Below are 13,800 nucleotides of genomic sequence, written 5' to 3'. Positions count from 1 at the left end.
GGGGGGGAGCAGAAACTCACATCATTAGTCAACTTGCGGTAGTTGAGATCACCCTTGAAGAGAACGAGTTCACTCTGCTTGAGATCCTCGTAGAGATCCGGGGCGAGGTACGGCATGCGCCAGTAACCGCCGGGGAGGGTCCAGAAGGCGTGCGGGCGGATGACGAGCTTGCCCTCGGCGTGGAGGTGGCTCCAGTGGTCGAACAGGAAAGTCACCTCGGAAAGTTCCTTCTGGGACAGCGGGTCGTGCGTGCGGCCGGACTCGTCGGCGGCGGTGAAGAAGCCCTGGGCGTCGGCGAGGGCGTTGATGAGGGCCATGAAGTCCGGCGGGGTGACGTCGGACACGAACCACGGGATCACCTTCGGGTGGAGGACGACGGTCGTGGCCAGCCCCGCGGAGAGCAGGTAGCCGGCGAGGATGAGGTCGACGAACAGCTCGAAGCCGGAGTTGTCGAGGACGATGTCGACGCGCCGTTCCTGGGTTTTGCGCTCGCGCCGGGCCCGCTGCAGCACGTCGAAGGCGGCATCGAGGTCGTTGACGAGGATGTTCTCCTCGGCAGCCTTGCGGGCCTTGGAGCCCTGCAGCTTCTGGATGTCCTCGTAGGTGAGCGAGGTCAGGAGGGAGAGGTCGGTGGCATTGCCCCACAGGCAGATCTCGCACATCTCCGAGAAGAGCACCCGCTCCGCCTGCTCGACCTGCTCCGCGCTGCGGCCCTCGTTGCCGCCCTTCTCGGCTTCCGTGGCCAGCTCCTTGTATCGGGCCGCCAGTTCGAGAACAGCAGGACGGGATGACTTGAAGGTCGAGAGCTTCTGCCGGGCGAACACGTCATAGCCCTTCCAGTGTTTGGAGAGCGAGAAAAGGGTGCTCAACCGTCTGTCTGATTATGTCGTCAGCGCCAAGTGCCCAAGCCCCCGAGCTCAATATGTTACGCACAGAGGTAGCATTCTGAGTAAAGCCACGAGACATCATGCCATGCCGGGTTCCCCCGTTCTTCGAGCTCCTTGTTGTAGTCTGCGATATCGGGTTGGCCGTCGTCGGGAAGGGGGCTGTCGACGGCATGGCCATGTTAGATGGTTTAGCACCGGCGGTGTACAGGTACAAGTCTCACGTCAATTGTCTGTTATGCTGCAGCTCATACTTGAATGCTGCGAGCTTCTCGGTGATTTCCTTTCCTTCCCGACGCTTTTCCTCATCGGTTGTCTCGCTAACGGTGCGGTGCAGGTCATCAATGGCACCTGTCTGCGTTATATCGTTGTCGTCAGCATTACATGCCAGTGATCTATCAGGGACAGACGTACCAGGATGATCGGCCAGCGCTCACGAGCTGAGACGGAGGCAAAGCTGGACTGATCGGAAGTGAGATATTGCGCTGGTGGAGAGGGAAAAGCGGGGTCAGTCAAATACTGGTTGGTTTTAGAGAATTAAACGAGGGACTTACGGGTTTTTGGGTCGTAGTCCATTGTGTAATATTAGTATAAGAAAAACCAAGATTTTAAATAAACAGAAGAAAAAAGAAGAAGAGATGGTGTCTGAAGAAAGGAAGAATGATGGAGGGGAAGCCCGCGACTTGGTTGAACCTTGAAGAATCGCGGGGTTGCCGCGCTCGGAAATCCCTCCGCCCCGCAGCCAAACCATTATCAATCAGTCAGTCAGTCAGTCAGTCAGTCATTCTCTAATTTAATTGCGCTGCGCGGTCTATTCGTCTGTCTAGAAGGGAAGAGAGGGACATTTGCTATAACCATCAACCATCCAAAGCGAAGCAATGAAACAACAAACAAGCACAATGCACATGCAGATAAAAGGCAACTCCGCACGACAGCCGCCAATCCAACACCGCTCAGACCTGCACATGCCAGGCAAGAAGCGAAATAGCAATGAAGATGTGAAAGAATAAAGAAAGGGCAAGGAAAGAAAAGAAAAGAAAACACCCCTCAGATCCAGAACGATAGATTTAATCCGCTATGCAAAACAAAAATGGTCCTCAAGGTCGTCATCAATCAAAAATCATTCAATAGATACATCGCCCTCGTACTGTGGGTCCTGAGGCAATCCATCCGAATCCTCGTCTATGTATTCGGAACTTCGCCTCCAAGCCGCGAGGCTTTCCCCGCGTTTATCATTCCAAGTCAGAATGGGGCTCACATCATAGACATGAGGGAGCTTTGTGCGTAGGCCTGCGAACGTTTTAGCGTCTGTGTACCTGTCTTGATTAGGGTCTGCAAGACTTACCATCGGCTTGATGTCAGGGTGGGGAACAGCCTCGAAGACCTGGTACTCAAGCTTGAGCTCAGGCCCAATCTTGATGAAAGCACCCTTGTTCTCGGTGGAATCGCAATACTTGGGCGCCGAGAAGACCGTGATGCAGCGTCCATCATGCTCGACCTCGTAGCCCTCCATGCGAACCTCGTGCGATCGGATGATCGCCTCCAGTCCGTTCTTCTCACAGAAGCGCTTGGTGACGTCGGGTCCGAATTGAAGACCAACACCGCGCTTGCTGGGTCCACGACCAGGTTGGGTCTGCGGGTCGGTCCAGAGCATCTCCATCATCAACCCCTGCTGGCCCGGCTGGCGCTGGTTATGGCGGTTCAACTTGCGGATATCATCGAGGGTAGTGTTGTCGTCGGAGAAGAGACCACCGTGGAGAACAAGGTACTTGTTACCGATCAACGTGGCCAAGGGCAGAGCGGAGAAGGACTCCGAGAAGACCTTGAAGGTGGTCTCGTTGTATTTAGCCTTGCACTCGCCCTCAAAACCGTACACCTTGTTCATGTCGTCCGTCTCGTGGTTGCCACGGTTCAAGAAGATGCGGTTGGGTCTCAGCCACTTGTACGCGTAGAGAAGCAGAGCAATCTCAGTCGACCACGATCCCCGATCCACAAAGTCACCGTTGAAGAGATAAGCATTCGTCTCGCTCGGATAGCCGTTCAACCGGAAAATCTCAAGCAGGTCGAAGTATTGTCCTGTCCCACGATCAGTCTTCACCGGAGAACCAGAAAACAAGAGCGCGCTAGGTCCCTACCGTGCGTATCACCACAGACCGTCAAGCGGGTGCCCTCCTCGACGCCAACCTCCACCATCGTCGGCTCAGCGTAGACGATGTCCTTCACGGCCTTGATTATTTGGAAGACGTACTTGCGGTGAATCTTCTTGCCGTTCTTGAACCGCTCGATCATATCGTCGATGAACTCCTGTGTCATCTCGTTCTTCTCCAACCGCACGCCATCGTAGCTAGCATCCACAGCAATCGAGTCGATATCCAGGCTCTCGAAAGCCGAGGGCGGGTCGCTGACTTCGATGGCCTTCTCGAACTCCAGCCGGCGGACCAGCTTCTCACATTCAGCGAGCTTCAGCTTCGCATCGCGGTTTCCCGGATCCCGCTTAACCACCGCCCTAAAGTCCTTGAGGGCTTCCTTGTAGTGCAGGATGGCGCTGTTTGCAAGGGCTCGTCTCCAGTATGCCTAAGTGATGTGACGTTGGTCAGAATATAGTCCAAGCGCAGGCGCTTAAACACATTCAGGACTTTGAACAAACCTTGATGAAGTTGGGGTCAAGCTCCAGTGCCTTGGTGGCATCTGCAATCGCAAATCCGTACGCTTCAAGCTTGATATGCGCCTAGATCTCCCCAACGCCACCCAGCCAAAGTATCAGTATACAGGAAACCGCCACATTGAGAGGATGATCGGGGAGGAGCTAGCAAGACTGTTGGGGACAGCAGCGCGACATACCTGAGCTCTGTTGCTGAAGAAGGTGGGTTCCTTGTCGTACTTCTCTATCGCCTGTGTGTAGAAGTCGATGGCGGCGGGCCATTCATGTTGCGCGAACGCCTTGTTCCCCTGCGCCTTCAGCGCAGTGGCAGCCTCAAGATCGGAGGACGCCATCGGAAGGATAATAAGGTGTTGATAAAGTGAGAGGAGAGTGTGGATAGCAAGTGGCCTGGTAAAAATGAGGTGGATGGCAGGGGGGAGGTTTTCGGCAGGTGAGCACGCGGGAACAAATTAATTGTTAAGGGAAAGAGGCGGGGAGAATTGAAGAGAGAGAGAGAGAACGAGAGAGGCGACGACGATGATGATGCAGTGAACCCGACACCAAAGGGGACAGTAATGACTCACGGACAGTGCCCAAATTGATAACAATGTAAGAGAATGAAATAAGACCAGGAGCAATCTCAACGAATAAAAGATCTTTGATCTCTGGCAAAGCTGTGAACAGCCAGTCAATCAATCAATCAATCAATCAATCAGCCGCCATGAAGCACTTCCGATGATTTATTTGATGTCCGCCCGTTTTCTCCGGTCTTGGCAACTCTCCCGGTCCGATTCGAGAACCTGCGACCACCACCGGACCTTCTACTCAACCTTGAATTCATTCATTATCGCCATTCATTCTGCTTTATCAATCCTATTGTCCTCCCCCCAGCAAAGCATCCAACCCTGTCGCGGCTCCCTCCACAGCGTACCAGCCTTCGATCCAGCCCAGCATTCCACCCGCAACAAAGAAACAAAAAAACACACATAAGGGCACACACCTCTGGCCGGAGTCCAGCTCAGCGACACTCCGTTGACCTCCTCAACCTCCATACCAACCAACTAACCAACCAACCAACCGCATAACTTTCAACCAAAGGAAAAAATGTCCTACTACGTCGCGCCCAGCCAGCAGCGCACTCTCCGCGCTTGCATGGTCTGCTCTCTCGTCCAACTCCACAGCGTGAGTCAAAAACGCAACCCCCAAACCAGCTTCTGTTTCACTACCACAACCCATTCCAATCCATACTGCCCCCTCCCACACCATAACCTCACACATGACCGTCATCCAAAAGCTAACATAATATCCTTTTGCCCCCGCAATGCAGAAATTCATGCGCGAAGGCTGCCCCAACTGCGACAACGTCCTCGGCCTCCGCGGCAACAACGACGCCATCCAAGAATGCACATCCCAGGTCTTTGAGGGCCTGCTGACACTCCGGGATCCCACGACCAGCTGGGTGGCTCGGTGGCAGCGGCTGGATAGCTATGTCCCCGGGACATACGCCGTCAAGGTGACCGGTTCGGTGAGTGTTTTTGGCGCGCATGGGCCTGGCCCATACCACCGGGTGTGGTTTGGAGACTAACTGACGGCTGTTGCAGCTTCCGGATGAGATCATTTCCAGCTTGGAGGACTCGGGGATCAAGTATATTCCGTATGTTGAGCCACACACTCCCTCCATCTTGTGTTTCTGAGACACGCCCTGGCAGCAGCAGCAGCAGCAGCAGCAGCAGCAGCAGAAGAAGCTTACTGACTGATTTTCTTCTATAGGAGGGATGGTAGTACTGGCGAAGAGGAGGCGTAGGAACGGGGCCACTTGCTTCGATATTTGCTGAATGACGAAGGCCGCGCGGCCTAGAAATTCTGGGTGGAAGGGAAGGTGGATTTCTATTTTTTTTGTTCCTTGCGCGGTTGCACAACACTGGAGTTTTGGTTAGGTTGTTCTCTCGTACTATATGCGATTCCGGGAAATATGGTTGCTTGCCCCTTGGTTTTCTTTTTACTGCGCCGGGGTTGCTCGTCTATTCTTATTTTTCCAAAGACGAGCTTTCAGAAAGGTTCAGAAGATCAGCCCCAAACAATGCTCGATACCCGATTAGATGAATGTTCAATGTTGCCTTCCTGATGGCATCCAATTGCTATTTCTCGATGCTAACATAAATACAAGGCATCAACTCATCGTACTCATACGCTGCTGAATTTGGCTCAAGTAGAACGCAAGAAATGAATCCAATTAATTGCCGACCCGCCCGATGTACCACTGAACGCCAGATTTCAATCACAAATGTCCCAGGTAAAGAAGAAATGTTGGTAGGCAATCAGGCCGCTTTACAGCTGCTTGATGATCTTCTCAACGCTCTCCAAGAGGATATCAGCTGCACACAATGTTAGCCTCCGGCCATCTTACTCCTGTCAGGTGATACCGATTGACTTACCATGGTGCTTCTGGAAGATCAACATGGGCCTCAGGCGAACGGCGCTCTGGCCGCTTCCTCCAATGTTGACACCGACGTTCTTGGCCTTGGCCAAGAATTCATCACGCTTGGGAGAGTCCCAGGCAATGAAGGTACCCTGGCCCTTGCCACGGAGATTCTGCAAGTGCTCGGGGTACTGCTTAGCAAGGCGCTCGAGACCGGCGAACAGGTAGTCACCAGTGATGGCAGTGTTCTCCACCAGGTTCAGGCGCTCAATCTCCTCGGTGATACCGCGGAAGATGAGGGCACGGGCCGGGTCACCCATCCAAGTGTTGAACTGACGGTAAGGCTTGTTGGGGCGCAGAGCGGGGTTTCCGTAGTAGTATCCGGCAGTTTGGGCCTTCTTGGAGAAAGTCACAATATCGGGGGGAGTCGTCAGGTTCCAGTGGTCATGGGCCCAGAACTTTCCAGTAGCGCCCACACCGGTCTGCACCTCATCAACGATGAACAGGACATTGTGGCGCTTGGTGATGTCGCGGAGACCCTGGAAGAAAGCAGGAGAGGCGTGGTTGTCACCACCCTCCGACTGGATAGGCTCAACCACAACAGCTGCCACAGGGTTGTGGAACTCCTTAATCAGGCGCTCAACCTCCTGCAAGCAGCGCTGCTCCTCCTGGGCATTCTCCGCGGCATGCTCCTCCAAGGGGTACTTGAGCGAGGGGAAGGGAGCCTGGGGCCAGTCAAAGGCAGGAATATCAAGCTTGTGAATAGGCTTGCTGCGGGTGGTAGACAGACTACCGAAGAGACGGCCGTGGAAGGCAGACTTGAAGGACATAATCGACAGCTGAGGGGAACCCGGGGACTGGTTGTTCATGGTAGTCTGCAGCTCCTCCTCGGTGAACTCCTTGTCGGCGCCACCACGCTCGCGTTGACGGTAGTACATGAAAGCCGCCTTATAAGCAGTCTCGTTGGCATCGGAACCAGCCAAGGCAGTGAAGACCTGATTGAGACCCTTGGGAGCAACCTTGAGAATGCCCGTGTTCAAGATGTCGGCCCAGTCGTGAGAGGGAAAGTTACCCAGTGCGGGTCTGTTAATCAAGGCATTGACCATCTCGGGAGACTCGGCCACTTTGCGGAGGTGAGGGTTATTGTAACCAACAGGGATGGAGGCAATCTGGGCGTAGCTGTCGCCGAGGAACGCGTTAGATGCGAATCATTACATTGGTGATAGGTTAAGGATCAAAGGAAGTATGGTAGCTTACACATCAAGGAGAAGGTTTCCGTCAGTGTCGGCAATGCTGCGGTCGATAATTAGCTACTAACTCATGACTCAAAGCGATAACCTGGAGGGGCTCAAAGGACATACTAGTTTCCAGTAGACTTGTAGTAGTCAGCCAGCATGTTCAAGCTGCGCACGTCAAAGACCTGATCCAGCTTCTGAGCAGCAGCCTTGTTGTTGGGGCCGGGAATGGCGGTGGCCAACTTGGGAGCCGTGGGCTCATCAGGGAAGAATGGCTTCTCAGCAGCCCGCAAGTGGGCAGTGGTGCTGAGGGGGCGGACTGCCGAAAGGCGAGTCGCCGTGCGAAGCTTGAGACTGGAGCGGAAGACAGCTGCCATTGTGAATATACAGGAAGATTGTTTGATGGGTGGTTTTGGTGGAAGAGTAGATTAATTATCCCTTGTGCCAGGCACAACCAGGACAAAGAAGCGGAGTGGAGAGGGATGATAACGCGATGACGACAGATAAGGGATTGAGGGGAGAATAGTAGGATAGATCGCCCAACAAGCCAAATAGTCGACAATCAGCAGACAAGATTGAAGATGAAGCTGCAATAGACAGTCAAGAAGATAATTGACACTTGGAATTAAAGAACAAAGACTCTCCTCCAAAACTTGGCGGCGCGCCTGGTTAAATAGCAGACCGCGGTGCGGAGGGAGAAGCAGCTCATGCGGAAGCTGCCCCGCGCCAGAGAGCTCTCCTCGGCGATTTGCACCAATCACCACCCCGGATATGCCCGTGCTCGGCGATCCAGCAGAGGCGCCGATAAAATGGAGACTCACAATCAGTCCTGATCACTCGACTATTAGTAGCATCGATTATCCATTTCCTCGTCATTCGGACCGATTGCTGTCCGGACTGTGTTCCCCCCCGGAACGACTTTCCCTTTGCAATAGGGCTTCACAATTGCAGCGGTGGGAAACAGCAGTGCTGAGCCCACGATGTGGAAGTTGGAGACAGCTTCCAGTTCCCCAGATCATTCTTATCGGTCGGCTTGGCAGGCAAGATAAGGAATGTTCCTTCACAATTGAAGCAAACAACGGTTTCGACGAGTATGCGGGCTTTATACTGCCATAAAGACATTATGGGCACGGGCTGCATACTCGATACAAAGCTTCGTTACCGGAGCTTATTTGGGTGGCAATTAGCGGTGACAGTTGTGCGTGGGCTTGAATGAGACCCAAAAGTCGGCCCGCATAGCGCGGAGATATCTTTTGCTGCGGTCGGGCTTGACGGGTAAGCATCCCCAAGTACATGCTCATTAATAACATTGCACCCAGATAAGCTTCTAATTGCGCTTTTGGACTGCAGAGCTTCCACCACCCAGGTTTTCCGACGTATACGACCGACCCCATTGACATGGCTTGTCGTGCACTTTCAGCTTTTCAGCTTTTCTAAACCGGAGCAACTGTTCGGCGTGTTGTTTTCAACCACGAACGTCTGCCTTTTTTTCAGCACCCCTGCGGTCACAATCAACGACCACAACACTTCCATTTCGCATCATCATTCGCACGTTCACGAGCCTCTCCGAGCAAACGACAACATCCGATCCTGATTATGAGCACTTCTTCCGCTATACCAGTGGAGGATGGCTGTTGGATGAAGAACAGCAGCTCCGGGACAGGTATAAGGTCTTGAATGTTGCTGAACTCCAAACACTCGCGGCTATAGCCGTTCGATCAGACAGCTGCATCTCTATGACGAAGTTGGCTTAAAGAAAATATAATAAAGTCTTCCGGTTGATCATGGATGATGGCAAGAAAGTGCTTGCCCGGATACCCAATCCAAATGCCGGCCCGACATTCTATACAACTGCATCCGAAGTCGCTAACCATGGAGCTTGTAAGTTCATCTTAAAACCAAGTTAACCGCAAGGGCGGCCAATTAATGCTGAATCCCAGGCCCGAGGTTTCCTTCAAATTCCCGTGCCTCGGGTCCTTCATTGGAATGCCACGTCCAAGAACGCCGTTGGCTCGGAATACATAATTATGGAAGAAGCATCTGGTACGCAGCTTGGAGTCATCTAGGATCAGCTGAATCTGGACCGAAAAGCTCTCCATCATGAGGGAGATAGTGACCATCGAGTCAAAGATGCTTGTGGTGTCGTTTTTTTCGCAATGTGAATCCGTTTACATAATAAATGTGTGTGTGAAATCTGATCGTCTCGTCAGCTTTGGTAGTATATACTTCGCGAGCGATGCAGTAGAAAGAACAATTCCGGCGCTGCTCACCAACAGCGCTTCTTGCGAACTGATAGAGAGAGTTTGCACGAGATTCAGCATTGGTCCTACCGTCGACCGAAGCTTTTGGAGGGAACGCTCATCGATGCAGATTCCGCGGGGTCTTGGTAAGCATTTCCATATCGCTGTTTCAGATTTTCTCTTGTACTGATTTCTTTGCCAGGGCGAACGCCCCAAACATCCGCGCTAAGTGTTGGTCGGCGTGAACGGGAGTGGATCAAACGGTTTGCCATCTCGAAACCATCAAGCGCAGCTACTCTCATTTCCTCAGCCCAGGAAAGACCGCAAGCACATCTGCAGCTGTTGGAGAAGTATCTCCAAGTGGCTCCTGCTCCGATGAACATTGACCCCGTTCTCACTCGCCCTACGTTGTGGCACGGAGACCTTCATTCATCGAATCTGTTTGTTGATGATGGCCGTATCACGACTGTCATCGATTGGCAAGGCTCGTGGGCCGGGCCGCTTCTTCTTCAATCTCAAACCCCCCGATCGTGGACTACCCAGGCAGCATTCTTCTTCAGCGTTCCGGCAATTTCGACGATCTGGACCCAGAGCAGCAAGCGGAGATCAAGCACAAAATCTCCAACTCGACGCTATACCAGCCCTATCTGCTGAAGACCAAAGAGCGGAACCCTCTTCTTGCCCAAGCGTTCCATCTAGACCATGGGAAGACAAGGCGTCTACCGGTCGAATTGGCCGGCAACACATGGGATGATGACATAGTCTCGATTCGTGAGACAGTCATCAACGCTGAAAGGTAGCTATCTAATCAATTCAGTCTCATCTTCCCCTTTCGGACGGTATCTGATCTTTAATCTCAGACATTGGCAGGAACTTGGCATCCAAGGCGAATGTCCCTATCACTTCACGCAAGGTAAATTACATAGCCACTCCGTCGATGCCGAGGGCTGGAATGAGGTCCAGAAGTTCTTTGACAGTATAGAAGGTCTTGTGAAACGAGATGGCTGGACATCCCCTGATACGTTCGACGCTGCCTTCGACTTCGCCTCAGAACTGCGAGAACGGGGCCTGAGGCATATGAAGGGGCAACAAAAGAGAGCGGTTGACTGACAGACTCGGTGGGCGATCAAACAGGGGGGTTTGTTTTGCTTCCCCAGGCCTACGTGGGAACGTCACTAGACTAGTATCCGACGGGATGATGGCCTTGACCACACTTCGTAGACGCTGTCCTATCGCTATTTTGAACAAGCAGTAATCTCCGGTCAGATAAGAGATGACAGTGCGTCGGGCAGAAAATAAATAGTCAGTAGTCAAGAGGAATCAGAGTTGAAAGGGAAGTTACATAACAGTGGTGTATCAGAGCACGAAACTCTGAAGAATCAAGCTAGCTGGAGGATTTAGGTAGAATATAGAAACCCCCTGGAGTACGGAGGATTAATCTATCGTATCGGAGTCCACGAGGAAGTCTAGATTGTTCTTTCCTTGACAGTCATCTACTTAAGTTTCACACGTGCATACACCCCTGCTAGTATGTGCTAGACTGCGATACCAAGACCGGGCTTTGATACAATAGGATTGTTTACTACTCGAAGTTCCTGTGACACGCGACAGTAAAGGATTGGAGGGAAGAGCGACGCGGAGGTTCAAGAAGCAGGGTTGCTAAGCGAAACACGTAAGCACAGTTGGTGCCTGCATTAGTATGCCCGCATTTAGTGAGGCCTGCATGGGTTCATGTAACTAGCCCGAAGAAGGTAGTCTACGCAATGCCGGCCCGGTCAGGCCAATCTGGCATCCAAGCTGAACTCGACTCAGAGTGGGGAGTGCGGGATCCGATTGCGGAGCTGCTCCATCGACCCACTTCTAGTACTTCGCCAGCTGCAAGTAATTTGAATAGACATCGCTCAATTTGAGATTGGGGTCGCTTCGTCACTGCGAGCGCACAATATGGGTGTTATAGATAAATTTACACACAGAATGTAGATATGAGTTCTTGTATACAGAGGAAATGAATGAATCTTGCCAGAAGTACACAGCGCTGTGCGTAGACGTGATGCGTACATGTGTTGAACACGATTACCATCGTTAAGCATTATCATCGTGATGACGAACGTCTGTTGTATGAAGACATGATAAGAATATTAATCGAATCGAAGGAAGAACTAGAAGAAGTTCTTATCGTCAGTCGTCGATCGTTCGATGTTCGAGTCTAAGTCTCGAGTAAGGGAGGCAGTAGATTTGTCGCTACCAGGCGACGTGTAGACCACACCGTGGTTCTTCAATTCCACATGATGTGTAGGTGTTGCAACCCGCATATGGTTCGAGATTGACGAGGGCTGATTGCTGTAGGCATGCCCGGGCTTCTTGATCTCAGACCATGTCTCCATCTCCACCGTGCGCAGAACCTCAAACCGATCGACATTGGTGTCGCCCTGATAGCCATATTGCCGATCTTCAATTCTTGATTCTTTGGTAGGCCCACTCGAGGACCATCCCTTTCGTGGAAGGCTCTTGGGGTCATAAGACGAGGCATAGCGGCGACTGGACTGGAGAAGACGGGGCAGAAAGAAGGTGACAAGGGGCCTCAACGCAGGAGCAGAAGCGCAGATCTAAAACGGGTCAGACGAAATTGAATCAGTCACGAGGAGGTGATAACATACCAAGCCCATGCTGATCTCTATTGAAGCAGCGAGAAGGACAGGCCAGCCCACCCAAGTAGTATCATATGAAGCCACCATGCTCTTCCAAACGTAGACTGTCCGGATGGAGCCAGCAACATTAACCACGATTCCCAATCCAAAGATGGAGATAACAGCAACTCGCTGTCGAGTAGGCATCTTCAGACTCCAGATCAATGGCATTGGGAGCACAGTGGTGAGGAAATCAGTGAAAATGTTCACGACACTGGCTGAGAACACAGCAGCACCGTCGTTGAGGCAATGGAAGGGGTATGTGGGTGCCACATCCCAGTATGCACGTATTGGCCTAATCTATCAGTACGAAGTCACGATAAGATGCGCTTGTGATCAGAGCGTTTTGGAAGGGAAACTCACGAGCATTGGAAGATGGAGATGAAGAGAAACAGAAGACAGCATATTGCCACGATGACCATGCCGATGATCAGCACAATGTTGTAAGAGGAATATAAACCTTTGCTCCCGGCTCCAAGCAAACGCTTGCAGAACCACAACAAAGAAAGCTTTGTGATACTGGACGACAAGGAGAAAAGCATTTGGAACGCGAGGTTGAGCTTGTTGACAGCTGGCAACCAAGAGGGTGGAATATCCCAGAGGTGCCGAGTCCAACCGTAGTTTTCAGTTGCTATAGATGTTACAGCGCACATTCCAATTGCGAAAGCCTGGCGCACAATTGTTAGCGACTAGGTATTGGGAGTTCTGCAACCTAGTACTCACGAGGGCCCAAATGATGAGGATATCATCGAAACCAAAAGTGCACGTTATTCTCAGACGCGTATAGAGGCGGAGGCAGGTCACAATAAATGCGACGCTAAGGAGGACAACGCTGACGATAAGCACATAATTTCCACGAGTCACAGGGTCGACATAATTAGGCGTGGGCCATGTCGCCAGGACACTGGCGGGTGGGATTCGCATGTTAAGACGAGGTGATTCGGATGATGGTTCGAGTAGGATTCAGTTGCTGAATTGCTTTGATGGAGCGAAGGGTTGTTCAAGCACGCGGTCGTTCAGTTGGAATTCAAGCATAACCACCAGCAACCCCGGACATATAGTTGCTGATCACATTGGCCATAATCACGATCTGAAATCACTATAAAGGTAACGTGGTGCGAAAAATTATCGCAATGGCGGACTGAGTACAAGTCACTGACGCCACTTGCTGGTTGACAGCTTTGATGAGGGGGGCGACGGGGGATATAATATAGCCAGGAATGAGGTACCCACTCCCAGCGCCTGAACTGCCGTCGATTCAGGTCCTGGTCCCTGTCTCCAACCTTGAATTGCCCGTAGCCAGCCTACCTTGACATTTTGACTTTGGCTGGGGCAACCAATTTCAGATCGACCCCAGAAGAGCTAAGAAACAAGTCAAGGTCCTCCAATGAGGCCAGTGGGTCTGACTCCACAATGGGGTAGTATCGACCAGACAATGGCGAGGAGGGGGACCACTGGGAGAGAGAATCGCCGGGGGTTTCACCGGGTGCACAGGACAGCAACAGGCAGATCCGTTGAACCGTCGTTCACATTCTGCTCCACATGCCGGCGGAATCGATCTAATGCTTGTAGCGAGTGAGCCATTAATCACCGGCCCAAGTCTAGATGGTCAGCTTGAACCAGGGTGCCAAAGTCTATTCACCCATAGGTCAAGAACAGACCTGAAATTTGCGGGTTTGCGGGCAGAGAATCAT

The 13,800-nt window shown here is 52.2% G+C and overlaps 5 protein-coding genes across 5 annotated transcripts in view; 2 read left to right on the top strand and 3 right to left on the bottom strand.

Annotated features, from left to right (window-relative positions):
• The window catches only part of ASPACDRAFT_54199 (uncharacterized protein), a gene marked incomplete at both ends in the record, with an annotated part of 5,059 nt that extends 1,181 nt beyond the window's left edge, over positions 1-3,878 (bottom strand). Inside the window, 9 exons of the mRNA XM_020202848.1 lie at positions 21-877; positions 934-1,046; positions 1,109-1,239; positions 1,299-1,341; positions 2,143-2,174; positions 2,230-2,960; positions 3,020-3,458; positions 3,532-3,612; positions 3,726-3,878. Coding sequence (XP_020053153.1) covers positions 21-877; positions 934-1,046; positions 1,109-1,239; positions 1,299-1,341; positions 2,143-2,174; positions 2,230-2,960; positions 3,020-3,458; positions 3,532-3,612; positions 3,726-3,878 — 2,580 coding nt within the window. The remainder of the gene's footprint in view (positions 1-20; positions 878-933; positions 1,047-1,108; positions 1,240-1,298; positions 1,342-2,142; positions 2,175-2,229; positions 2,961-3,019; positions 3,459-3,531; positions 3,613-3,725) is intronic.
• A 726-nt stretch (positions 3,879-4,604) lies between these two features.
• Positions 4,605-5,627, top strand: spt4 (transcription elongation factor SPT4). The gene is made up of 4 exons (XM_020205780.1): positions 4,605-4,707; positions 4,853-5,050; positions 5,127-5,179; positions 5,296-5,627. Exons 1-4 carry the CDS (start codon positions 4,630-4,632, stop codon positions 5,327-5,329), a joined length of 363 nt encoding a protein of 120 aa, XP_020053152.1. The 5' UTR covers positions 4,605-4,629; the 3' UTR covers positions 5,330-5,627.
• Position 5,628: 1 nt separating this feature from the next.
• Positions 5,629-7,807, bottom strand: gatA (4-aminobutyrate transaminase gatA). The gene is made up of 4 exons (XM_020205779.1): positions 7,306-7,807; positions 7,202-7,237; positions 5,961-7,123; positions 5,629-5,900 (listed from the first exon to the last, which is right to left on the bottom strand). Exons 1-4 carry the CDS (start codon positions 7,554-7,556, stop codon positions 5,854-5,856), a joined length of 1,497 nt encoding a protein of 498 aa, XP_020053151.1. The 5' UTR covers positions 7,557-7,807; the 3' UTR covers positions 5,629-5,853.
• A 1,156-nt stretch (positions 7,808-8,963) lies between these two features.
• ASPACDRAFT_54196 (uncharacterized protein) lies at positions 8,964-10,529 on the top strand (the record flags this gene model as incomplete). The annotated part of the gene is made up of 7 exons (XM_020202847.1): positions 8,964-9,060; positions 9,127-9,236; positions 9,271-9,332; positions 9,390-9,565; positions 9,622-9,907; positions 9,967-10,215; positions 10,280-10,529. The coding sequence occupies 7 exons, from the start codon at positions 8,964-8,966 to the stop codon at positions 10,527-10,529; spliced, it is 1,230 nt and encodes a 409-aa protein (XP_020053150.1).
• Positions 10,530-11,344: 815 nt separating this feature from the next.
• On the bottom strand, positions 11,345-13,408 carry ASPACDRAFT_81032 (uncharacterized protein). Its single transcript, XM_020205778.1, has 4 exons — positions 12,830-13,408; positions 12,470-12,774; positions 12,077-12,401; positions 11,345-12,025 (listed from the first exon to the last, which is right to left on the bottom strand). The coding sequence occupies exons 1-4, from the start codon at positions 13,028-13,030 to the stop codon at positions 11,579-11,581; spliced, it is 1,278 nt and encodes a 425-aa protein (XP_020053149.1). The 5' UTR covers positions 13,031-13,408; the 3' UTR covers positions 11,345-11,578.
• Between the last annotated feature and the right edge of the window lie 392 nt (positions 13,409-13,800).

This window comes from Aspergillus aculeatus, assembly GCF_001890905.1.
Source record: "Aspergillus aculeatus ATCC 16872 unplaced genomic scaffold ASPACscaffold_15, whole genome shotgun sequence".
Lineage (NCBI taxonomy): Eukaryota > Fungi > Ascomycota > Eurotiomycetes > Eurotiales > Aspergillaceae > Aspergillus > Aspergillus aculeatus.
The sequence above is the reverse complement of the archived record's forward strand: the minus strand, read 5'-3'. Positions and strand labels throughout refer to the sequence as shown.

What these genes read in the sequence shown, in the direction of transcription:
- spt4 (XM_020205780.1), top strand. Translation starts at nt 4,630, where the DNA reads ATGTCCTACTACGTCGCGCCCAGCCAGCAGCGCACTCTCCGCGCTTGC. An exon ending in CTCTCGTCCAACTCCACAGC is followed by an intron (nt 4,708 to 4,852) that starts GTGAGTCAAAAA and finishes CCCGCAATGCAG; the next exon opens with AAATTCATGCGCGAAGGCTG. An exon ending in TCGGGGATCAAGTATATTCC is followed by an intron (nt 5,180 to 5,295) that starts GTATGTTGAGCC and finishes TTTCTTCTATAG; the next exon opens with GAGGGATGGTAGTACTGGCG.
- ASPACDRAFT_81032 (XM_020205778.1), bottom strand. Translation starts at nt 13,030, where the DNA reads ATGCGAATCCCACCCGCCAGTGTCCTGGCGACATGGCCCACGCCTAAT. An exon ending in ATCTCCATCTTCCAATGCTC is followed by an intron (nt 12,402 to 12,469) that starts GTGAGTTTCCCT and finishes CTGATAGATTAG; the next exon opens with GCCAATACGTGCATACTGGG. An exon ending in TAGAGATCAGCATGGGCTTG is followed by an intron (nt 12,026 to 12,076) that starts GTATGTTATCAC and finishes GACCCGTTTTAG; the next exon opens with ATCTGCGCTTCTGCTCCTGC.
- gatA (XM_020205779.1), bottom strand. Translation starts at nt 7,556, where the DNA reads ATGGCAGCTGTCTTCCGCTCCAGTCTCAAGCTTCGCACGGCGACTCGC. An exon ending in TACAAGTCTACTGGAAACTA is followed by an intron (nt 7,238 to 7,305) that starts GTATGTCCTTTG and finishes TATCGACCGCAG; the next exon opens with CATTGCCGACACTGACGGAA. An exon ending in GATCTTCCAGAAGCACCATG is followed by an intron (nt 5,901 to 5,960) that starts GTAAGTCAATCG and finishes CATTGTGTGCAG; the next exon opens with CTGATATCCTCTTGGAGAGC.